General features: G+C 33.6%; 1 protein-coding gene across 2 annotated transcripts in view; it reads right to left on the reverse strand.

Annotated features, from left to right (window-relative positions):
• LOC114331805 (TATA-binding protein-associated factor 172) overlaps positions 1 to 25,534 on the reverse strand; it is a 106,719-nt gene that overhangs the window by 23,510 nt on the left and 57,675 nt on the right. For both annotated transcript variants that reach the window (XM_050659725.1, XM_050659726.1), the window contains 8 exons: positions 22,044 to 22,210; positions 20,562 to 20,836; positions 14,804 to 15,030; positions 12,748 to 12,953; positions 10,606 to 10,762; positions 9,544 to 9,713; positions 8,835 to 9,053; positions 4,276 to 4,676 (listed from right to left, as the gene is read on the reverse strand). In XM_050659725.1, the coding sequence (XP_050515682.1) occupies positions 4,276 to 4,676; positions 8,835 to 9,053; positions 9,544 to 9,713; positions 10,606 to 10,762; positions 12,748 to 12,953; positions 14,804 to 15,030; positions 20,562 to 20,836; positions 22,044 to 22,210 (1,822 nt within the window). The remainder of the gene's footprint in view (positions 1 to 4,275; positions 4,677 to 8,834; positions 9,054 to 9,543; positions 9,714 to 10,605; positions 10,763 to 12,747; positions 12,954 to 14,803; positions 15,031 to 20,561; positions 20,837 to 22,043; positions 22,211 to 25,534) is intronic.

Genomic DNA, 25,534 nt, shown 5'->3' on the forward strand with positions numbered 1-25,534 from the left:
TACTAGTGACGTCATCCATCTGGGCGTGATGACGCAATCGATGATTTTTTAAATAAGAATAGGGATCGTGTGATAGCTCATTTGAAAGGTTATATAATTCTCTATTCAATATAAACATTAACATAATTATTTATACAGGGTGCCCAAAATTTTTTTTAATTAAATTAATTAAGACAAAAAGAAGAATGTATATAATTTACTTAATTCGAAATACATTTTACTGCTGTCAGAAAACAAAAAAAAATGTTAATTTGAAAAATAAACATTGCTTTCGCTTAAATTAAATGTTCAAACTGCCAAGAGGCAGGTGGGCGGCAGCTTTAATATTGAATTTAAGCAAACAACAATATTTATTTATGAAATAAACATTTTTTCCTGTTTTTGGACAATAGTAAAATGTATTTCGAATTAAATAAATTCTATACATTCTTCTTTGTGTCTCAATTAATTTAATTAAAAAGATTTTGGGCACCTTGTATAAATAATTATATTAATGTTTATATTAGTGAATGGATAATTGAATAACCTTTCAAATGAGCTATCACACGACCCCTACTCTTATTTAAAAAAATCATCGATTGCGTCATCACGCCCAGATGGATGACGTCACTAGTATGATATATTTGCCAAAAAATTATAATTTAAAACTAAAAATCGATCTGATTCGTAATTTATCTCCAGAGTCGCCCATTCTCGAGAAAATGAATTTATTCTAACTCAAACGTCCTCACTGTATCTATAACTTCAGAGGCTTATATCTTAAAACCATGATTTTTTGGAGCTACGCGCCCATTGAGTCTTTTGTTCTACACATCAAGGATTACCAGAATCCAAAGTTTCAGAGCATTTGACAGAGAGCCATTCCCCATAAGGTTTCTGCGGGGTCCTTTCACTGGATTCTAAGGACAGGTCTAAAGATGCCATGCCTGTCAAATTCTACTTCGAAACACCCTTTAAAGTGGTCATAAAAAAACACTAAATGGGTGAAGAAGTTGAAACGAAACTGGAAGAAAGTTCACTTGCATGGTATACGGATGGATCTATGATAGATGAAAGGGCAGGAGAGAGAGTTACTGGGCCCAATTTCGGGGTACCCAAATCTTTTGGAAACGCTTTCAAGCAGAAATACATGCTATAGACATTAGTGCCAAAAATATCTCAGCTAAAACACTCGTAGAGCGAAATTCTTTATTCAGACAACAAAGCCGCCTGAAAAACTCTAAAGTCATTTATTTGTGAGTCAAAGTTGGTTTGGGAATGTAACAAATCCATCAAGAAGCTGGCGAAACGTAACAAAGTAACTCTGATGTGGGTACCAGGTCACAAGGGAATTGCAGGAAATGAAGCTGACAGCCGGCTAATACACCATTCCAAGGTCCAGAACCTTCTGTGGACTATCGAAAGATAGAGAGGAACTCCGAATCTGGGAACTCAATCTACCACCACTACATTGGTCTAACACACCAGGACAAAGGCAAGCAAAAAAGGCTCATAAAAGTGTCACTTACTGCAACTGGGTGAAAAATGGTAATTTTTCTCACTGGTCACTTCCCTCTGAGATATCAACTCAAAAAATGGGAAAATCATATAGTGAGAACTGTCATTTCTGTGACAACGGAAAAGAAATTGCAGAACATATACTATGCAACTGCGTAACACTGTTCTGCAAACGACTAAAACTCTTAGAAGAGGTCAGTCTAGCGTCCTCTGACATAAGATACAAGTCACTTATAGACCAGTAAGGATCTGTTTTTAGGTGGATGTGAGAGGTGGCATTCGGATTTCTGCGGATAAAGTTAGGCCATAAATTTGTTAATAATAATTGAGTTATTCTTCTTCTTCTTTAAGTACCGTGCCCAAATTTTTTTTAGGCGTGGGTAGCTTCCATAACAATTTGCCGATATCGTTCTCGATCTTGTGCGGCATGTAACAATTGATCTGCTGATAAGCCAGTCCATTGACGAAGGTTTCGGAGCCATGAATATTTCTTTCGACCAATTCCGCTTTTTCCGTCGATCTTTCCATTGAGTATTAACTGCAGCATCCTGTATCTGATACCTCTCATTATATGCCCCAGATATTCAAGTTTTCTCTTTTTTATCATCTTCATTAAATCACCTTCGCCTTGACCTACTCTGTTTAAGACTTCTCTGTTTGAAATGCGTTGAACCCAAGATATTCTGAGCATTCTACGATACGACCACATCTCAAAGGCTTCTAATTTGTTCATCATGTGTTCATCAATTGAGTTATGTCCTTCTGCAATATGCCCGGAACATTAATAAAAAAATTAAATATTTAAAAATTTCAAAAAATTTCGTTTTTTTTCTACTTTCTTTGCTTATAACTTTAAAACGATACATTTTGGAAAAAAGTCGTATAGGAATAGAACAAAGATAATTAAATTTTCTATCAGATACGATTGGTTAAAAATGTCTTAATTTAACACCTTTTTTTAAAAAAAATTCACTTAAAATTCACAAAAATGTCTTAATTTAACACCACAAACGTTTTTTTTTAAAATAAATTTTTTTAAAATCTTGCACAACAAAAACTAGAACATACAAAGATTTGTCAATTTTTTTGCATATAAAGAAGTACTCTACCTATCTAATGCACTTTACAGAATTGAAATCGGATTATTTAAGTAACCTCAGAAATGTTTTAAAGTTATAAACAATTTTTTGGGCAAGTTTTTTTTATGTATTTTGACCCGTAGAACACGAATTTTTTGGGTAACAGTTGTTCCGGATGTCGATAAGATTGTTATAAACAAAGAACTTGAGGAATTACATAACATCGATTTTTCGTAAAATAATTTCAAAAAATCGAAAAATTGCAATTTTTAAACGACTTTTAAACAACTTTTGATTAAAAAATAAAATAGCAATTCTGCTGACAGCATTTGAAAGTTTAAGTCTAATTATACCGGTTTTAATTATTTGCATTGTTAAAAATTAAGTTTTTTATTATTAAACAAAGCTATTTGTTTATAAGCTAAAACATTGTTTATAATTTTAAAACATTGCTGAGGCCCCTTAAATAATCCGATTTTAATTCTGTAAAGTGTAGATAGGTAGAGCACCTCTTTATATGTAAAAAAATTAGCCAACTTCTAAATGGTCTACTCTTTGTTCAGAAAGATTTTAAAAAATTTGAACTTTTTTAAAAACATTTACATTGCAAATTTATTATGCAAAATCTATTTTGGTAGACCATTTAAGGAAGTTATAAGAATTTTCTAGCGAATTACTAAGGTTCTAAGTGCCATCAAAGTGGTTAAGAAACATTGAATAACAACAGGCGTATTTTGCCCCCTTATTTTGTATTTATTGCTATATTGCAGAAAAGGCAATACCTTAAGACATATTTGACCAGTCGTATATCATACAAAATTCAATTATTTTTATTCTATTTCTCTACAACTTTGTTCCAAAACGAACCGTTTTAAAGTTATAAGCAAAGAAAGCAGAAAAAATCGATGTTTTTCGAAATTTTTAAATATTATAATTTTTTTATTAATGTTCCGGGCATATTTGAGAAGGAGCATAAGTCAATTATTATTACTGAAGGTGTCACCTAACTTTATCTGCAAAAATCCGAATGCCACCTTTCACATCCAAAAATACACGTTTTTTACAGATTAGGTCTGGTCTATTAGGAAGCTAATCCACTTCATCAGAAGTATTGGCATTCTATAATTTAACTAGAATAAGGTATGTATAAAGGCTCACATACTTAGGCTCCCTGATCATCAAGGAGAACGTCATGACCGAAGAAATCAAGCGAAGGATAATCCTAGCAAACAAATGCTATTTTGGACTGAGTAGACACATGAGAAGCAGAAACTTAAGCCAAAAAACAAAAATAACCATATACAAAACCCTTATACAACCAGTGCTGGCATATGAATCAGAGGCATGGACCATTCCAAGGCAGATGAAAACCTTCTGCTTATATTTGAACGAAGGATCCTGAGAGGAATATTCGGTGGCATGTAGGTGGCATGAAGGATGGTGTAGATGAGGATGGTAGAAAAATGGCGCAGCAATCTGGTAACAGTTGGCAATGGATAAAACTGACTGGCGTAATAGACTTGGTAAGGTCGAGGCTCTTTCATAGGGCTGTAGCACCATTGACGATGATGAAGGTACGTATAAAAGACCTCTATATGTCGAAGTGCGGAGAGGCTTCATGACCTTAATGACTTCACAAAATATAATCTCAAATCTAACTAATTTTTGAAATAAAATATTTTAATAAATAGTGTTCTACCTGTAGGGTTTGATGAGCCTGACTTTTGGAAAAGTCTTCGTACAGTTGCTCTTGCAAAGGACTTAATTCGCAGTAATAATCCTGCGTGATCTTCGGTGGTAAATCGTCCAAAACGTCCTCCTTCATTCTTCGCAACAAAAACGGCAATACTTGTCTGTGTAACGCCTCCATGGCTAATACTCCAGCTTCCTGTTCCTTGGGAGAACACTTCGGATCCCGACTGGCTAAAATAGGTCGGGAATATCTGGCTGTGAATTGCTTTTCCGTTCCAAGGAAGCCTGGCATTAGGAAATCGAAAAGACTCCAAAGTTCCAGGACGTTGTTTTGGATGGGAGTGCCGCTCAGGATCAGTCTGTGGTTGGCTACCAGCGCCTTTATCGCTACACTTGTTCTCGTTTTACCTAAAACAAACAGATATTTGTTGTTGTATATCATCAGCAGAAATAGGAAGTCATAAATTGGTAGGTACTGTGCAAAATCAGAATGAAATCGCATATATGTGATCACAAAACACCAGAATACACCACCAAGATAAAAGTCGAAAGCTTACAGGATGACTCCATAAGATACCTATTCTACAAAAGAATAACAGAAAGAAGTCGGAAAATATATATCACAGAAAGTGATGGAGTCGAAGAAAGCTGGGCAAAAATTAAGTCTAATATCTTAGCCTCAGTCAATGACGTTCTTGGTGAAAGAAACAATAGACATAAATCGCTCCTAAGGCGAAGAACTCCATGGTTTTGTACAGAAGTGAAGGAAACATTAAAAAACAAGCTAAAATGCGAGCATTATCGTAACGAAAACTTTGTTTATTTACGTATTTTAATTCAAAATATGGAAAATTGCTATTATGAAAAGTAGTTTAGAATTAATAATTATATTTTAATGTGCAATTATATCATTCTAATTTAAAGGTTGTGAAATATAGAGCTACTTTACTCTTGATCGAAATTCATATTTTTTATATACCTACCTCGTATAAAATTAATAAAATTTGATATATGATGGTTGCATCATAAATCTCAGACCATGAAGAGCTTTTTATGAAGAATAACTTTTCTTCGTCAAATTAAAAATAAAAGAGTTATAAATGAAAAGGTTGTTGGTATTCATAATTTGAGAAAAATCTTCAAATATTTTTTCCGTTAGAAGGATATAACAGCACTTATCAGACCATATTTTTTTATTTCAAACATTTCATAAAGTCGGTTCGCTAAACTCAGACACAACTGGCTAGTGCTTTTAGTCAGTAATTTTACCAATTTGGCACAAAAAATAATTACTAAATAGTTAATAATTACTAAATAATTAGTAATTTTGCCAATTTTGGCAAAAAACAAAAAAATTACCTACTAAAATCACTAGCCAGTTGTGTCTGAGTTTAGCGAACCGACTATAATAACAATTTTCATTTCATAACAAATGGACCAGTCCATTTATCATTAGGTACTCCCATTAAAGGGGAGGCCGTATACTATCAAATGTCATTGATATTTTATTAATACTTAATTTAAACTTTAGTTTGACATTCACGAAGTGTCAAACTCAAATGTAAATAAAATAATAATAACTATGCGAAGGCAAAACAATCTTACTTTTCAATTAGAATACGGAGTGCAGTCCAGTCCCTTGAATCGCGATTTTCGGCTCTTATTGGAGCCTCGTCAGAAAGAACGTAGGCACTGTTCTCCATATTCTAACTGATTCGCATCGAGAGTTTTTCCCACCCATTGCAACCGAAGTGATGGTAGTAGGTGGCTAGCGCCATCTGGCATTGAAAGACGAAGTAGTTTTCAATCCTAATAGTAAATTAATAATATTGAAAAATATTAAAAACATTACTAAAAGATTTTTAAATTGAAAACTTATTGGTACACTTTCCTGGTGACACCTCCAAGACTTGTACAATTTGCAAGTCAAATGGATGCTGCAGTGAAGACGAAAGGGAAGGAATTCTACACTATGCAATTCACATCAGGTGCATTTTTCCGTTGGAACTTTACCAAGCTGCAGACGGGGGATGTGAATTGCATAGTGTAGAATTCCTTCCCTTTCGTCTTCACTGCAGCATCCATTTGACTTGCAAATTGTAGAAGTCTTGGAGGTGTCACCAGGAAAGTGTACCAATAAGTTTTCAATTTAAAAATCTTTTAGTAATGTTTTTAATATTTTTCAATATTATTAATTTACTATTAGGATTGAAAACTACTTTGTCCGTCAAATGTAAATAACCTATGCGTTTATTAACCAATTTAGATTAAAAAACTAGCCTACTTACTAGCAACGATTTCAGCTGACGTTTAGTGTGTCGGCAGAAAATAAAAGGATTGTGACGTCCCATTTTAGACTTTGAGGTCGATTATCTCGAAGACGGTTAGAGATATCGAAATGCTGTTTTCAGAATTGGATTCAGAAGACAAAACTACATAAGAATCCATCGATAAATCTGCTCTAAGTATTGCAGGAGCGGCAACGCAATAACACACAGACTTTGCGAATTTATAAACGAAAAGTTTTCGTTGAAAAAGAAAATAGAAAAGACCCGATACAGCCACAATACAGAGACTACTGGAAAAAGCAGAGATGAGAGTACTGGGAAGAATTACAGAAAATACGCTGAGAGGTGGAAAGAGGAGTGAAGACATTAGAAGAAAATGTAATGTACCGGGTGTCCCAATAAGAATGGCTCTCGGCCAAATTTCAGGAACCGTTTATAGTACAGCTTTGAAAAAAAAATATTTATGAGCAAAGTTGCCTCGGGAAAAGTCTGGAAATTATTTTCATATTTGTAGGTCCACCGCTAGAGAGCGTAATTGAATATCAAAAATTAAAAAATCAAAATTTTACAAAATTTACCGAATGAAAGGGCACTGGAAATCCAATCATCGTATTCTTCATAAAATTCTACGCAGGAGGCGTTATTTAATTATTTTCAGAAATCTAGGTTTCTTTGGAAAATATTAAATACAATTATGCATTTTTAATCCTGTATTACAAAATTAGACCAAATTAGCAACATAATACCGAAATTCGCATGTCGATACCTTTTTTATCTCGAGATATCTTAAGAAATGTGTAAATGTTAAACATAACTATTACTGTCACCGATAAACGAGGTTAAGGAAAAGTAGTGTGCTATGAAAAAAACAAATAAACATTTTCCAGATGTAAACTTATATAATTATCTAAAACAACAATAAGACAAACAACACTATAAAATATAACGGCAGCTGCTGTAAGAAATAAAAGCAACTACTTACTTAGTCTTAGTGACTGCCTAAATGTTCAAATTGTTGCCCATCATTTTCAATGCAACCATTTACTCTTTCAAGAGTAGATTGAATAGCAACAAATTTAATTGTTTTAGACTTTTATTTGTGGGGACGGATTAAAGACCTTATTTTTGCCGCTAGGCCCACTACTCGAGAAAACATGATCTAGAATCTAGAGAATACGAAACGCCATTCAAAGCATTGCGAAAGCAGTAAATGCTTGCATCGAAAATGATGGGCAACGATTTGAACATTTAGGTCGTAACTAAGTAGGTACCTAGTTGCTTTTATTTCTTTGTTATATTTTATAGTGTTGTTTGTCTTATTGTTGTTTTAATTAATTATATACGTTTACATCTGGAAAATGTTTCTTTGTTTTTTCCATAGCACACTACTTTTCCTTAACTTCGTTTACCGGTGACATTAACAGTTGTTTAAAATTTACACGGTTCTTAAGATATCTCGAGATAGAAAAAAGGTATCGACATGCGGTTTTCGGTATTATGTTGCTAATTTGGTCTAATTTTGTAATAAAGGATTAAAAATGCATACTTGTATTTAATATTCTCCAAAGAAAACTAAATTTCCGAAAATAATTAAATAACGCCTACTAGCTGGCATATTATTTATTAGGCTATTTCGAAAATAAGACTCTTACATTGACGAAAAAGAGCTGCTTTCAACAAGACCAAGTATGCAAAATTCGATTTAGCAGAACCGGACTTAAAGCCATTTTTTCATAAGAAGGTTCCCACTCACCTCCAGCTCTTATTTGCAAAGGTAGATTTAAACTTGTGAAATCAAATATGCGCAGAATTTTATGAAGAATGCGATGATTGGATTTCCAGTGCCCTTTCATTAGGTAAATTTTGTAAAATTTTGATTATTTAATTTTTGATATTCAATTACGCCCTCTAGCCCTCCAGGCTTTACCCGGGGCAACTTTTGTTATAACTATTTTTTTCTCAAAGCTGTACTATAAACGGTTCCTGAGATATGGCAGAGAGCCATTCTTATTGGGACACCCGGTACAGTGTATAAACGAATGGACACTAAATAGAAAAAAATGGAATAACCAGATAGGTAGAATGGGGGAGACCCGTGTGGTCAAAATAGCAAGAGAAGAAGAAGTATCGGTCGACCGCGCAAAAGATGGAGTGACAACCTTCCATAGAGATATTAATCCGCTAATGAACAAGAAGGAGAAGTAACACATATTTCAAAGATCTTCCAAAACTTTGCAAAACTTAGTTGACTATTTTGTCTTTTAGTAGAAACACTTACCGTTTTTGATGACGTGTCCTTCATCGAGGATTATGTAATTCCATTTAATACCAGAGAAGAATGATATGTCCTTACGAACGATATCATACGAGGCAACTATCAGATTAAATTTTCGAAATTTGTGTCTCAGTTTCTCTCTCTCGGTGGGTGATCCGTTGTACTGTAGAGGACGTAGATACTTGTGTTTGAGGAATTTTTCCACTTCGTAAACCCAATGGCCTAGAAAACAAGAATTTTACGTGTAATACTAACATTATATACAAGCTAAATAAAATGCGAGCATTATCATAACGAAAGCTTTGTTTATTTACGTAATTAAATCCAAAATATGGAAAATTGCTATTATGAAGAGTTGTTCAGAATTAAAAACTCTGTTCTAATGTGCAATTATATCTTTCTAATTCAAATATTGTGAATTATAAAGGTACTTTACTCTTGAGCGAATTTCATATGTTTTACATACCTCGTATAATATTCATAAATTTTGATATCTGATGGTTGCATCATAGCTTTTAGATCATGCAGAGCTTTTTATGAAGAATAACTTTTCTTCGTAAAATTAATAATAACAGAGTTATGATAAATGAAAATGATGTTGGGCACTCGAGTGCCCAATCCCAAATAAGAATTCAGCCGAGTGCAGACTTGACCATCTTATCTCGTTACAGCCTTTGATTTATAGTGTGATAAATAAGATGATAAAACTTACCAGTGAGAGTAGGCGGACAAATAACCATAGATGGTAGTGAAGCACAATCAGGAGATTTGGTTTCTTTGTACCGTTGTTCTCTGTCATATTGATCTCCGGCGAGAATACAAATACTCTGCAATGTCTTTCCCAAACCCATATCGTCACACAGAATGCCATGCAACTTGTATCTGAAAATTAAACAGGACAATAAAAAGAAGCGCTAATTATTCCAAATAATTATTTTCAAAATGCAGTTAAAAGCTTGTTTGATCTTTGAATGCGCCGTCTGGACAGCTGTGCTCCGAATTGTAAATAGAATAACTATTTTGTGGACTGTATACAGAGGTGGTAATCTGAAAACTGCATATAGCACGCATAATTCGTGCGAAAAGAACAGCACGAGGTTGTTCTACTAACAGAGAGAGACTGCAATTCAATATACAGGGTGTCCCGAAAAGATTGGTCATAAATTATACCACAGATTCTGGGGTCAAAAATAAGTTGATTGAACCTCACTTACCTATATACAATAGTGCACACAAAAAAAGTTACAGTCCTTTGAAGTTACAAAATGAAAATAGATTTTTTTTCATATATCGAAAACTCTCAGAGATTTTTTATTGAAAATGGACATGTGGCATTTTTATGGCAGCAGCATTTAAAAAAAAATTTAAGTAAAATTTGTGCACCCCATAAAAATTTTATGGGGGTTTTGTTCCTTTAAACCCCCCCAAACTTTTGTGTACGTTCCAATTAAATTATTATTGTGGCACCGTTAGTTAAACACATTATTTTTAAAACTTTTTTGCCTCTTAGTACTTTTTCGATAAGCCAGTGTTTATCGAGATATTTTGAATATTTGTCGAATCCACCACATATTTGTATATGGTTATACATATATTGGACAAACACACCAATATGTACATAGAAGGGTTGTTGCACAGAAAAAATAGTGTACTGACCAATAAATTAAACAATACAGCCTTAGCTAAGCATTCGATATTACGCATTCAACATTTAAACCTTGCAAGATCTATGTTTATTTATTGGACTTCCAACCAAAAATGAAATGAAACTTACTTGTTAAGAAATGCCAACCAGTTAACACCGGCCTGTTGGTAACTTCTCAGCTCTGCCTCAATTGGAATAGGAACGTGATAATCCGGTATCGAAGAGGGAGTAAGAAGCTGGTGCAGAAATTCCCTTTCTTTGTCTCTTCGCACGTTCAAAATACTTCCTGCAATCAAACAATACATTAAATGGTTGCGAAATAATATAGTACATCATCATTCAACCCGGATCTATCCACTACTGGATATAGATCTCCCTCAGTATTTTCCATGTATTTCTATTTTGTGCTGTTTCCAGCACAAAACAGTTTGATCCAATCCAATTTTTTTTGATCCGTTTTGTGTCATCAGACCATCTTATTGGCGGACGACCTCTACTTCCATATGCTTCTTGTCTTGGTCTCCAGTGTATTATTCGCTGTGTCCATCTGTTATCCGACATTCTAGCTATGTGTCCAGCCCAGTTCCACTTTAGGGTCATAATTCTTTCTATGGCATCCGTCACTCCTGTTCTCCGTCTTATCTCCCTGTTCGTAATTCGATCCCGACGAGAAATGCTAAACATTCAGCGTTCTATGGCTCTTTGGGTAACACAAATTTTATTTCTTACTTTCTTGGTTATTGTTAAAGTTTCTGCACCATAGGTAAGTACTGGCAACACACACTGATCAAAGACTTTTCTTTTGAGACACATAGGCAGTTCTGACTTAGTGTAATATAGTTGGGACAACCTATATAAATTAAGTTGTAAATATCTTTATCAAAATATAATGTAGTGTATTAGCCATGCTCGAAGACAATGACTCCTGACCGTGAATTAATACGTGAGGTTTACATATTAGGTAGTGTATAAAAATGCAGCATAGGTAAATTCAAGAGTTGTTATAATTAGATACTTGATATGTACAAATGTGTGGTATAGGTAATGATTTGTATTTGTAAACAACTATGGTTGAATCACCGTTTATACGATGTAAATATAAAGTTATCCAAACAACAGAGTTTTAATTAATTGGGACCAAAAAGACATTAACAACACACTATTTAATACATTAGGATCATAGGACATAGCTCAGCTTGCCGAATGCCACCCAAGTGAGTCCTATGCGGCGGCTTAGTTCGCACGTTTGATTATCTCTTCCTATGGATATCTCATGCCCTAGGTACTTATAAGAGGTGGTTTCTTCAATAGGCATGCCATTTACTGAAATATTTTCGCTTAACACAAGATTTGTCATGATTTGTGTTTTTGTATGGTTGATTTTTAATTAAATTTGTAAGGAGGCTAGGTATAGTTTCTCCAGTTGCGATACTACATCATCGATGCTATCAGCAAAAAGAACAATATCGTCAGCGAATCTCAAATGACTAAGTATTTCTCCGTTGACATTAATTCCTTTTTCACTCAGATTTGCGTTTTTAAACATATTATGTTCTAATAATGTTGTAAACAATTTTGGCGAAATTGTGTCTCCCTGTCGCACTCCCCGTTTTATTTTAAATGTGTTGGTCTTTTTATCTGCCAGTTTCACGCTTGCTGTCACATTTTGATAGATGTATTTGATCCTGTTTATACAGGGATGATCTATATGGCACTCTGTTAAGGCTTGTAACATTTTTTGATGACTTATGGTGTCAAAAGTTTTTTCCTAGTCAACAAATACCAGGACTAATGGCTTGTTATATTCATTGTTAGTGTTATTTATATTGTTATAAAAAAAGCATAATAATATAGTACACTTGTACAGATTTATCTGAAATCGCGAAGGTCATTCAGGTAGCAAATCGAGGAGAGGGGACTTCAATTGAACGCGTTGGTGCAAAGGGTAAACATCTATTTAAAATGAATTGTGCAATAAATCGGTGGTTTTGCGACATTGTCAGATAAAATCGTCGAATACATGTTGATTTAGAATACATTTAATATTTTTTTTCCGTGAAATTATACACAATACACATTATACACAATTGTACACAATATTTTAAAATTTCGGAGGACGGAGGAGAAGGAAATTTTACTGTGAAACAGGTAACAAATAAAAAACCAAAAAACCTTTGAACCCGATTGATCTGACAACGTCGCGTAACCAAAGTTTTCGATCGGTCTGACCTTGGCGATTTCAGATATTTCTGCACAATTGTATATCATTACCTTTTAGTGCAGGTGGTTCCGGTACGCCCCCGTCCAACGGCATCAACTGTACCAACGTGGCAAAGCTATGGGTGCCCATGAGCCTAACGCACATATTTTGGTCCGACATTCGACCGAGTAACGGTACAACCAACAGTACTACGTAAGGAATTATGTCGAATTTTAACTCTTCTACTATGCAGGTGATGGCTTCGACAGCACCTTGTCTAGAAACAAGAACTTTTATTTAGTGGTTTGTTATCAATGCTAACATTATTTCAAAGATCATGGGAAGTACAGAAACCAATTTACGTCTGCTTGATAGATTTTGAAAAGGCGTTCGATAAGGTCTATCACGATAGGCTGTTTGAGTATCTAGAAATGATTGGAATATATGATAAAGATCGGAGACTTTTACAACATCTATATTGAAATCAAGAAGCTTCTATTCTGGTAGACGGCAAAGAAACAGACAAAATTTTGTTACAAATAGGTGTCAGGACAACTTAGATGGCTCGGACATGTACTGAGAAGAGGAGAAGAAAAAATAGTAAGACAGATACATGAAGCGAAAGATATGGGAAGAAAAAAGAGAAGAAGACCAAAGAAAGACGTGGATAGAAGAAGTGAGGGAAGCGGCCGACAAAAGCGGAATAAAATGGGAGGAAACAAAAGCACTGGCCATGGATAGAAGGAAATGGAAGGAAATGTGGAAGAAACGGAGACGGAGAACCCAACTCCACAGGAGTTCTGGATTAAGTAATTAGGTAAGTAAACGAACTTGGCATAAATACATCAAAGACAAAGTTACTCGTGGTTAGTAAACAAGACGTTGGCCCTATGCAAATGTACGATAACTTGTACATAGGTGAGATTGTAAATACAATCTTAGGGTTGGACTGTATTTAGGATTGCTAGGTTCAAATGGGAATATAAAATATAAGGTTTTATACAGACAATATTCATATGTATAATAAAGTCTTACCAAGTTGTGAAACGTTGTAGATCACTATAGAGCCGTGGTCACACACGAATTGTGTTTTGATTGCCGCGCTGATGTATGCCGTCGCTCGCGAATTATGTTTGTGCACGTATTGCTATTGTTCGTTTCGGTTAACGGTTGAGAGTAACAAAGAGATTAATGAGATGTGCCGTCAAGAGATGAGCGGTACAGACTTGATCCGTCGAAAGATCGTGGCGAAGAGAGGTTGCACCCTCACTGTGGCGAGAGGTACGAGAGCGAAGCTCACCATTTGGGGGGTGTAGGAGAATAGAGAAATTCCCAATCGCAAATTGTCCAAATATTGTCTATCTGTAAGGGTGAGGAGAGAGGGTAAGAAATAAGAGGGATAAAATTGTACTATTGAACGGGGCTGGCTTGAGATTTATTTAAAGTTAAGGGTTTTAATAAGAGATTAAACACAGTAAAAAATATAATATTTTTGACATGTGAAAATTGAACAGCAACTAAATTGTCAACAATGAACAGATTACAAAAGTTAACCATTTTAAATACATAGGATGTTGGATAAACGAAACAATAAATCCGGATGAAGAAATTAAAACTCGTATAGAAATTGCAAGAGGAGCATTTATGAAACTTAGATATATACTGTGCAATGCTTAGCTGAACTTACAACTAAGAATCACGTTCCTAAAATGTTATGTGTATCCTGTATTACTATATGGATGTGAAACCTGAATCCTGAAGGTTAATATGATGAAAAAATTGGAAGTCTTCGAGATTCGGTCACATCGTAGAATGCTCAAAATATCAAGGGTTCAACGGATTTCAAGCATAGAAGTCTTAAACAGAATAGGTTAAAGCGAAGATCACTTGCCAAAGCTGATAAAAACAGAAAACATGAATATCTGGAGCATATAATTAGAGGTAGCTGATACTAGATACTGCAGTCAATACTTAACTAAGGCAAAAAGAGAAACTGGTATTAAGAAATATTCATGGATCAAAACCTTTGTCAATGGACTGGCTTATCAACAGATGGAGAACAATATCTCACGCCTAAAATTTGGGCACGATATTGAAAGAAGATGTGCTGTCTTCTCAAAACCTTACCTATCTATATCGCAGTCTGTAGCTCCTAGCTTTGGTAATACTATACTAACCACCATTTCCATGACTCTTACAGAATCGAGTTTGGCAAATGTGGCTAAGCAACGTGATGCTAAGTGTCTTACAGCTCGATAAGGATGCGAAAGCAAAACACAGAGTCTTATTAGAGCCTTTTGCATTATTTCCGGTAGCAACGATTTGTGTAGACTAGTAACGGTCACCTCCAAAACCTAGAAAAAAAAAATTAAACCTAAAATATCAAATTTCCAATAAAACCGATCATTTAATATGGATCTTCAGCAAAATGTCTTTCTGATCACTTATTGGAAGTAAACTTCCTTTTTTCTCAAATAAATTGAAAAGTCTCAGATGCATAATTCACCATTATAATCAAATTAAAATGGTATGTACTTAAATAGTTATTTAAATCTGAAACTTTTCTTGTTGAAAGATCTTTCTGGTAAAATAAGAAAATCTACGGTTTCGTTTTGATTTAAATCTGTCTCCCTCCATCCATCCGATAGTACTATTTCTAGGTCTACCTGTTGTCAAGGAGGATCTGAGGAAGACAAATTTACACCAACACGACCGTAGTTTCTCGATATAAATTAAAACTATTTATATCGCAATATGGTTAGAACGCCCTCTAACGGGGAATAAGTGAAATGAATTTCGACTCGATTCAAGTTCTCTGTTTAACCCAAGTATGACAATACCAAAAGGCACCGTTAGGAAAATATTCCAATTTAGGAAAATAATTCCAATTCCTTACTATCGGAGGATGGAGGGAGACATATTTGCATCAAAACGAAACCGTAGATTTTCTTATTTTACTAATTCCCTACTCTGTATTAGAGTACACAGACTCGTTTCATACAGGTTCTCTGAACTGTAAATTGGAATATTTTCCTAACGGTACCTTTTGGTATTGTGATACCTGGGTTAAACAGGGAACTTGAATCGAGTCGAAATTCATTTCTTTCTGGTACATCCTTAATCTGCGACTTTTACAATTTATAAGACCGCAGACGACGATATAGAAAACAAAAAGGACTCCACTATATGCAATCACATTCCGTTTTCATTCGTCTAGGAAAGGACACAAAGAAACTTCCTAGTACTCAAATCTGAGTAGAGATAGAAAAGTAAAATATGGTTTTGCTTGCTTTCGATTCAGAGGGATGCACAATCGCTGGACAGCTGTTTCCACCATTGCAGGCTTCCTCAATAGCGCTAGCGTGCACACCTCTAAATCGAAAAACAGCTCGACCATCTATTTTTCGAGCTTACAGTGCTGTCGAGCTGTTTTTCGATTTAGAGGTGTGCACGCTAGCGCTGTTGAGGAAGCCTGCAATGGTGGAAATAGCTGTCCAGAGATTGTGCATCCCTCTGAATCGAAAACAAGCAAAACCATCTTTTACTTTCCTTTTTCTCCTCTAGTCTACACAGTATGGTGCAAATGAAAGGAAGAATTTTACTGTCACCATTGCATGTGGTTGTCTATTTGAAGACAAATCACATGCTATGATTTTTGGGACGGATATTCTTAAGTTAAAGTTGATTTCATGCAGGGGCGTAACAGAGGCCCCCGCAGCATGAAGCTTGCGGGGGGCCCAATATATCAGGGGCCCCATCTTGTCGTCTAATATATGTAAAAATGTGTTTTGATATATTATTTTATGCATGCATACGCAACGTTTTTAAGCAATGCGTGGAAATCTTCAAAAACTTTCCTCGATTCGATTTACCAAAGGATGCAGAAAAACGTCCAACCAAAATTGCTTACTCTAAAAACGTTATCGTTGACTAGGTGGGCATCCAGATTTCAGGTGTAAAGCAGAACTACATGAAAATTTTAAAAACACTGTCTAAAATAATATTAACTACCACAGATGGTGAGTAGAGAATGACAACTAATAATTAAAAAAGTAAAATATATAGTTAAATAGTAGTACTTTTACATAACTCTAAAGAATTTTTGTCAAATCTTTAGGCAAAACGATACGTCATTTTGCAAGAATCCAAAAATTTTGCTACTAATTGTGCCTTTCCCTGTACTTTTAAAATCAAAAAGTTTGGCAGAGTTAAGAAATATTTTGATGAATTATTACATAATCAACGCATCTCAAACCCTGAAGAATATAATATTATAGAGTAGGCGTGTTTTTCGGAAATCTCGAATGTAGTCATTGAACAAACTCAAGCTGGATTTATTAGTATGTACAAAGTGAACAACGATTTTAAAGTCTTACATCTTAGAAGTGGATATCTTTTCAAATCGGATTCAGAAGTTTTTGCAGGAGCCAGTAAATTAGTTGCTGCGTACCCGTCAGATTTAAGTAGGTAATACGTTTTTGGAACAACTACAATTTGTTAGAAAATCATTAAAGACACAGTTGGAATCAACGAACTCAATTTATGATGCAGCCAAAATTATTCTTATAGATTTTCATTGCACTAGTGCTTGCATCTTGCGTACCAGAAGTGTGTCATGTGTACATTGCGTACACCGTGTTTTCAAGTTTACTTGTTATGACCGCTAGTTCAGAGAGATATATTTCTAAACTTAAATTAATAAAACCATATCTTCGTAGTACAATGTCATAAGCACGATTATCTTCTCTAGCGCCTATAAGTATAAACGAAGTTGCCCATCAGATAGATATTAATCAAATAAAAATAATTGTAGATATATTCACTGATAGTAGTGCACAAAGAAACTTGTTCATCTCATATAATAATACTATGTAATAATGTAATAATTTAAAGAGTGTAGGAGCAAAATTTCGGATTAATGCTTTTTAAATGCATTCATTTTTTTTAATTCTAAGAAAACTCATAAAATTTTTGAAAAGCTTAAACGCAGAAACAAAGATTACATTATTACCGAGGGCTGAAAGTTACTTAGAATAAACAAAAAGTCCCTTTTGAATGGGATATTTGAAATTAAAAATGATACTAAACATTCTCTTTTTTTTTCACCGCTGTAACTTATTAAATTAAACATTATAGAAGTTTTCAGGGTTCATATGTAATCTTTCATTTTGCGTTTAAATTTTTCAAAAATACTTACTAGTTTTCTCAGGATTCAAAAAAATGAATTTAAAAAGCAGTGTCACGAAATTTTGCGCCTACGCTCTCAATTTTTGTTCTATTTTATTCTATACCAATAAAAATCAAAAATATAAGTTTTTATAAACAGTGCATAAATACAATAACCTAACCCGTATACGTTTTTGTTACACAAGTCACCTTTAGTAATTTTTTAAAGGGGCCCCATTTCCTATTTTGCGGGGGGGCCCCGACGGAGTTTGTTACGCCACTGATTTCATGTAATCGACTGAACTATCTTTCAATAAAGTCGTCCCAGGAACGCAACTCATCAATATTGTCAATATCATTTTAAAGTCTTCTACTTTAAAATGTATAATATATGTCTGAATTGCCGATATGAATGAATAAGTCAAATTAAATTAAATTATTAGAAGATATTTTTAAACAAAAGTTGTTTAATTTATTAATATCTGGTATTTCGATAACGGCTTCCGAAGTGAAAGTCGAAACGTCAACCAATTTCATTTTTAACTTTAATGCTGAATACACAAAAAGAAGAAGAACTTAAATTCTGGCTTATTTCCCAATAAAATAGTATGCTTATTTTCATGAGCATTTTTCAATGCGTCACAAATGATAGAAAAAAGGTAAGTCCGTGATAACATACATTTATACGCTGTGAGCTTCGCTGGTGTCGCTCCTAGCGGACTACTATTCAACTTTCACCGGTAATTTTTAAATTTATTATTTAATTGTTATCGCTTAATATTTACAACGCAAAAAAGTAATTAAATTGTAATGGATTTTTTTAAGATATTGCTAATCATTTTGACGTTCTATTGACAAAATATGAATTTCTTACTTCGGATACTTTCACAATCATCGTGTAGATGGCGCTAAGATTAATGGATTAATAGATTAATAGAACATTAAAAAAACTTAAATTCAGTATTTAAAACGTAAGCATATTTAAGGTAAAAATATATACCACAGCTTTGACCAACTAATATTTTTTATAATTAATGTTTTTAATTTTAATTTTAAATTAATCACTTTGACATTTATGTCAAATTTCCGGTAAAGGTTTACAGACTTGTCACTACTGGCGTTCGCGAATTTGTAAATATCCCCTCTACGTACGAGCTCACAGCGTATAACATTTATTCTAAGATGACATTTTAGTTAAATCTGACAGTTGTCACATTTTATTCGCAATTTGGCATAAAAACAAATCAATTGTGTTTACTGCATTTATAAAATGGTATTTTCTTTGATTTGTATAGTCTTATAAATTGTACAGATTATATTCGTAGATATATTATACAGGGTGTAACAAAAATACAGGTCATAAATTAAATCACATATTCTGGGACCAAAAATAGTTCGAATTAACCTAACTTACCTTAGTACAAATATGCACATAAAAATCACATATTCTGGGACCAAAAATAGTTCGAATTAACCTAACTTACCTTAGTACAAATATGCACATAAAAAAAGTTACAGCCCTTTGAAGTTACAAAATAAAAATCGATTTTTTCGAATATATCGAAAACTATTCGAGATTTGTTATTGAAAATGGACATGTGGCATTCTTATCGCAGGAACATCTTAAAGAAAAATTATAGTGAAATTTGTGCACCCCATAAAAATTTTATGGGGATTTTGTTCCCTTAAACCCCCCCCCCCCCCAAACTGTGTACGTCTCAATTAAATTATTATTTTGGTACCATCAGTTAAATTCAATGTTACTAAAACTTTTTTGCCTCAGTATTTTTTCGATAAGGCAGTTTTTATCGAGTTGAGGCTTATTTTTCAATATGTTTACATAAAAATTTTATGGGGGTTTTGTTCTTTTAAACCCCCCAAATGTTGTGTACGTTTCAATTAAAATATTAATGCGGTACCATTAGTTAAACAGAGTGTTTTTAAAACTTTTTTGCCTCTCTGTATTTTTTCGAAAAGGCACCTTTTATCGAGATGTGGCTTCTTTTTTAATATGGTTCAAAATATCCCTAAAAATGTAAATCATAAATAAATTTTCATATTACCAAGTTTCCATAATCATACTTAATCATATACAAATATGTGGTGGATTTGACAAATATTCGAAATATCTCGATAAAAACTGACTTTTCGAAAAAGTACGATGAGGCAAAAAGTCTTATAAATATTGTGTTTAACTAATGGTACTTCAATAATAATTTAGTTGGAACGTGCTCAAAAGTTTGGGAGGTTTAAAGGAACAAAACCCCCATAAAATTTTTATGGGGTGTCCAAATTTCACTATAATTTTTTCTTAAGATGCTACTGCCATAAGAATGCCACATGTCCATTTTCAATAAAAAATCTCTAATAGTTTTCGATATATTGAAAAAAATCAATTTTCATTTTATAACTTTAAAGGACTGTAACTTTTTTATGTGCACATTTGTACTAAGGTAAGTTAGATTCAATCGAATTATTCTTGGTACCAGAATATGTGACTAAATTTATGACCTGTATTTTTGTTACACCCTGTATAATTCGCAAATAATTTTTTTTCGATTATAGCCACCTATCGACAACTAGAATAAATGTTATAAATGTCTGTAATCACAGACGTGCCTTTTTTCTGTCACATACAATTTAATGCGTTAGAAAGAAATCGAAAAACTGTGACGCACTGAAAGATGTCTATGAGAAAAAGAATAGTGCCTATCTTTACCTGTAAGGACCACAAAATTGTTTCCGCTTGCTCGTCCTTGCCATAAAAATCTTGAGCAATGAAATTAAACGGATCTATGGACTCGGTCAATCGACCGATCATTAATTCCCACAGTTTAGGTACAGCTGTTGGTACGTGTTCTCCAAAATGTTTGACAAGGGCCACGAGAGCTTGGGTACCACCTCGTCTCAGAATTGCATTGGTTTTCTGAGCTTCATCTTCTTCTTTAAATAGTTCGTCCATTGGAATATCAGTCGCTGGGGGTCTACCAGGGCCTGAAATTAAAAAATATTTATATTATACAGCACAGAAAGTTATCGGAATGGCCATCATCAGTAGGTACTAATTACGAGATGTACAGGGTTATTCACTATATTTTGACCCCCTTATAAACTGCTTTATTTACAGAATCAGAAAAAAATGTAAAATACAAAATTTATTCGATTTTTAAATTATGGTTTTTTGACATTATATATCGTACTAGTGACGTCATCCATTTGGGCGTGATGACGTAATCAACTATTTTTTTATAGGAATAGGGATCGAGTGCTAGCTTATTTGAAAGGTTATTTAATTCCCTATTGAGTAATATAAACATTAACATGATAATTTTACAGGGTGTCCAAAAAACAAATTTTAAATTAAATTAATTGACACAAAATGAAGAATGTATGTAATTTATTTAATTCAAAATACATTCTACTGCTGTCAGAAAACAGAAATAAATGTTTATTTAATAAATAAACATTACTTTTCACTTAAATTCAATGTTCAAGCAGCCACCCATCTACCTCTTGTCAGTTTGAACATTGAATTTAAGCAAAAATCAATGTTTATTTGTGCAATAAACTTTTATTTCTGTTCTCTAACAGCAGTAAAATGTTTTTAAATTAAATAAATTACATAAATTCTTCTTCTTGTGTCAATTAATTTGATTAAAAATTTTTTTTGGATACCGTGTGTAATTAATCATGTTAATGTTTATATTACTGAATAGGGAATTAAATAACCTTTCAAATGAGCTATCACTCGACCCCTTTTCCCATTTAAAAATAGTCGATTACGTCATCACGCCCAAATGGATGACGTCACTAGTATGATATATATGTCAAAAATCATAATTTAAAAATCGAATAACTTTTATATTTTACATTTTTTTTCTAATTCTGTAAATAAAGCAGTTTGCAGGGGGTTCAAAATATAGTGAATAACCCTGTACATGGTTGAGTCACTAAAAATATCTGGGTTAAACATGTTATCTGGGTACATTGTTATAGTTAACAGGTTGACTGTCATGAGGAGATTATCACTTGTATGTGTATATAGAGGATAAAATATTTGTGGCTGGAAGGAACTTTTTTCACTATTGTGGCAGTCAGTGTGTTAATATAGAATAATGGCAAAGTTAGCACATATCAACAGACTGTGCTCCATTGACTCTTCAATTTAGAAAGAACTTTAAATTGCAATAAAATCACTTACCTCGTCCCGTGCTGTTACATCTCTTTAAAGCCGCTCTTTCGGCCGTTCTTTGTTGGTTATTTAGTGTAACTATACCATTATAGTTTCCCGGTTTAAGAAAATCCTTCTGGGAAGAACTTTCTTCCTCTTGGTGTTTATAAATTACAGGAGTATACTCAGGATCGCTCCTGAAATATAAATGTAGCATTGAGTTTACTAAAATCTCACATTGAATTACATCATTACAGAAAACGATAGAACAGTAGAAAGCTTAAAATGCATAAATGATGAAACCTTAGACTTATTTAACACAATATACAAAACAGGACACATACTGAAACAATGGTTACTCTCCACCTTTTGCGCTGCTCTAAAAATACATACGCTAAAAACTGTAGTGAATACAGAACAATATCATTAATAAGTCATGTTCTCAAATTATTTTTGCAAATAATTCATGGTGGTTTAACCCGGAAGCAGTCGTGCCGTTAAAAAAATCTCTAACATTTTATCCTTTTCCGTGATAACGTGCTGATGAAAATTCTTGCACCAAATTTTCCACTCGTAATTACCTCGAGGAAGATTGTAGTAATGCGTGGGATTTTTTTTAATTTTAAAATTTTTTTTGTGGAATTTATGGCTTTGACGAGAACCAATTAACTTTAAAATTGTTAGAAATAGATATCTTTAACATAACAAGTAAATAAAAACATTATAAAATGGAAAGTTGTTTTAAATTCGTATTTAAATTTGTATTGTTAAATTTTTTTCTCATCGCGCGACTACTTACGTGAGAGAAGTGAGCGCGACTGCTCCCGGGTTAAATAAAAAACTGGATTTTGGAATAGATGATATCCAGTTTGGGTTCCAAAACCGACTAGGACCCTGAAAGACGTTATTTGCTTTTAATGTAATAGCTAAAGATTCATGAACACGAATGTGGATGTGCATGTTCGTTACGTTGATTTTGAAAAAGCATTTGGCAAAGTAGGACACGAAAAATTAGTCCAAATTCCAAAGACAGAAAACATAGACAATAGGGACTTAAGAATAATAACAAACCTTTACTGGAATCAATGAGCACAAATTGTAATAGATAACGAACCCAGTCAATCAAAATAACGAACCAAGAATTACTATCTCAGTGAACGAATAATAATTGTCGAAAGAACTACTAACAACATAAAATATGTAGATGACACCTTGATTATGGTACGTGCTACAAACAACATACATTTGGAAGAGGTACTACCGACAGAAAGAGTTGATAAATATAAACACCTGGTAACCTAGACTTCCGAAAATAATGATCAAACAACAGAAATAAGGACCAGAATAGAAATAGCAAGAAAAGCGTTTGTAAAAATGAAAACAATTCACTGAAATAAATACTTTACATTAGAACTGAGAGCTTGAGTTCTGAGATGTTACGAGTATTCGATACTATGTACTATGGCGACAGGCTTCATTTATTATTTTTTTTAATTATACGAAGCAACCAAGCATTAAACCTAGGAATTTTGTGCAGTAAGATGAATCGTCATGGAACTTTTTGCATTCGATTAGAGAGAGTGTCAGGCAACTTTGTGAACTAAATTCATCTAGGGCAAAAATTTTTGTGCAGAAGAAAATGCATTTTAAAAGTGCATGTCGAAGAGGTGAAAATGAAAAATTTAAAACTCGGGCAATATTGATGGAAATGAGTTGAATTTTTAAAATGGGGGTTTTGGGGATCGCTGAGTACGAATTTCATATCGGCGATGGTCTCCAAGGTACCTGGTGCCCACGGTGGAACTCTTCGCCTAGAGTTTTACGTTATAATCATTAAAAATCAGTCAATATCCATTACTCGGGGGGTTTTTGGGGTCGTCGGCCACGAATTTAGTGTTGGCGATGGTCTCCAAGATACCTGGTGCCTAGGGTGGAACTCGTCGCCTGGAGTTTTATGTTATAATCATTCAAAATCAGTCAATAACCATTACTCTGAGGGTTATGGGGGTCGCCGAACAAGAGTTTCATGTAGTCGATGGTCTCCAAGATACCTGGTGCCTAGGGTGGAGCTCGTCGTCTGGAGTATTATGTTATAATTATTCCAAATCATTTAAAACCATTACGCGGGGGGTTTATGGGGGTCGCTGAGCACTAATTTCATGACGGCGATGGTCTCCTGTGTACCTGGTGCCCAGTGTGGAACTCGTTGCCTGGAGTGTTATGTTATAATCATTCAAAATCAGTCAATAACCATTACTCTGAGAATTTTGGGAGTCGCTGAACAATAATTTCATGTGTTCGATGTTCTCCAAGGTACCTGGTGTCCAAAGTGGAACTCGTCGTCTAGAGTTTCATGTTATAATTATTACAAATCATTTAAAGCCATTACTCGGGGAGTTTTAGGGTCGCTGAACATGAATTTCATGACGGTGATGGTCTCCAAGGTACCTGGCGCCAAGGGTGAAACTCGTCGCCTAAAGTTTTATGGTAAAATCATACAAAATCAGTCAATAACCATTACTATGAAGGTTTTAGGGGTCGTTGGGCATCAATTTCATGTTGGCGATGGTCTTCAAAGTAGGTATAAAATAATCTAAAAAATACGTAGTAAATTAAATATTAGTGCACGTCTTCAAAATCAATTTATTTGTATAATATAATGAAAAAATTAATAAAAAAGTAAAATAAAATAAAAAATATATTTACTTACTTGAAGTTACACAAATTTCTCTCTTCCGCAATTTCGAAAACCAAAATTATAAAACAGCGCAGCTATAGACTGTAGACAATGAAAATTCCTTTAATACCAATCTTAAACAGCTTGATATAATATTATTATTTATTCTGTAATTAACAAAACTAACAAGTATAAAATATATGATTTTTCAAAACACCAATATTAAAAACTTAAGCTTTAAATACGGTATCACTTTTTAGATATTTTTTTATAATTAAAAATTTTTAAAAGAACAGAACTACATAAAAGTGTAGCTTGGATGTATTCACATATATACTATGCTTTGTTTTTAAACCAGGAGCAGTAAAATAAAAAGACAGATTCACACCCAAGAAAGTCAATAGAAAAATCACCATATACATCTTTTTTGGTTGATCATATCGGCCTTCGACGGTAATCCATCAACATTATATTATACTAATACGTCGCTAAAGAGTTCTAAAAACCACTGTGTTTTTATATAAAAGCAGACTACAAATTTAAACTTTAAAATAATACCGCAGAAAACACAAAAAATCGCTGATATAACTTAATTACCCTTGAAATGCCAATTATATCAAAATTTCATATATGTCATTAGTGTCAAAATTTAACGACAACTGCTTTAAAAGCGACAAAATTTTCAAATAATTTTTAAATAGGTAATTTTTTAGGATATAATGTAAAAGTGTTAAAAAAAATTATTAATGAGAAATATATTTAGCGAACCCCAAAACACCGAAGTAATGGATACTGACTGATTTTGAATGAATATAACATAAAACTGCAGGCGACGAGTTCCACC

This window comes from Diabrotica virgifera, chromosome 8 (genome assembly GCF_917563875.1).
Source record: "Diabrotica virgifera virgifera chromosome 8, PGI_DIABVI_V3a".
Taxonomy (NCBI): Eukaryota; Metazoa; Arthropoda; class Insecta; order Coleoptera; family Chrysomelidae; genus Diabrotica; species Diabrotica virgifera.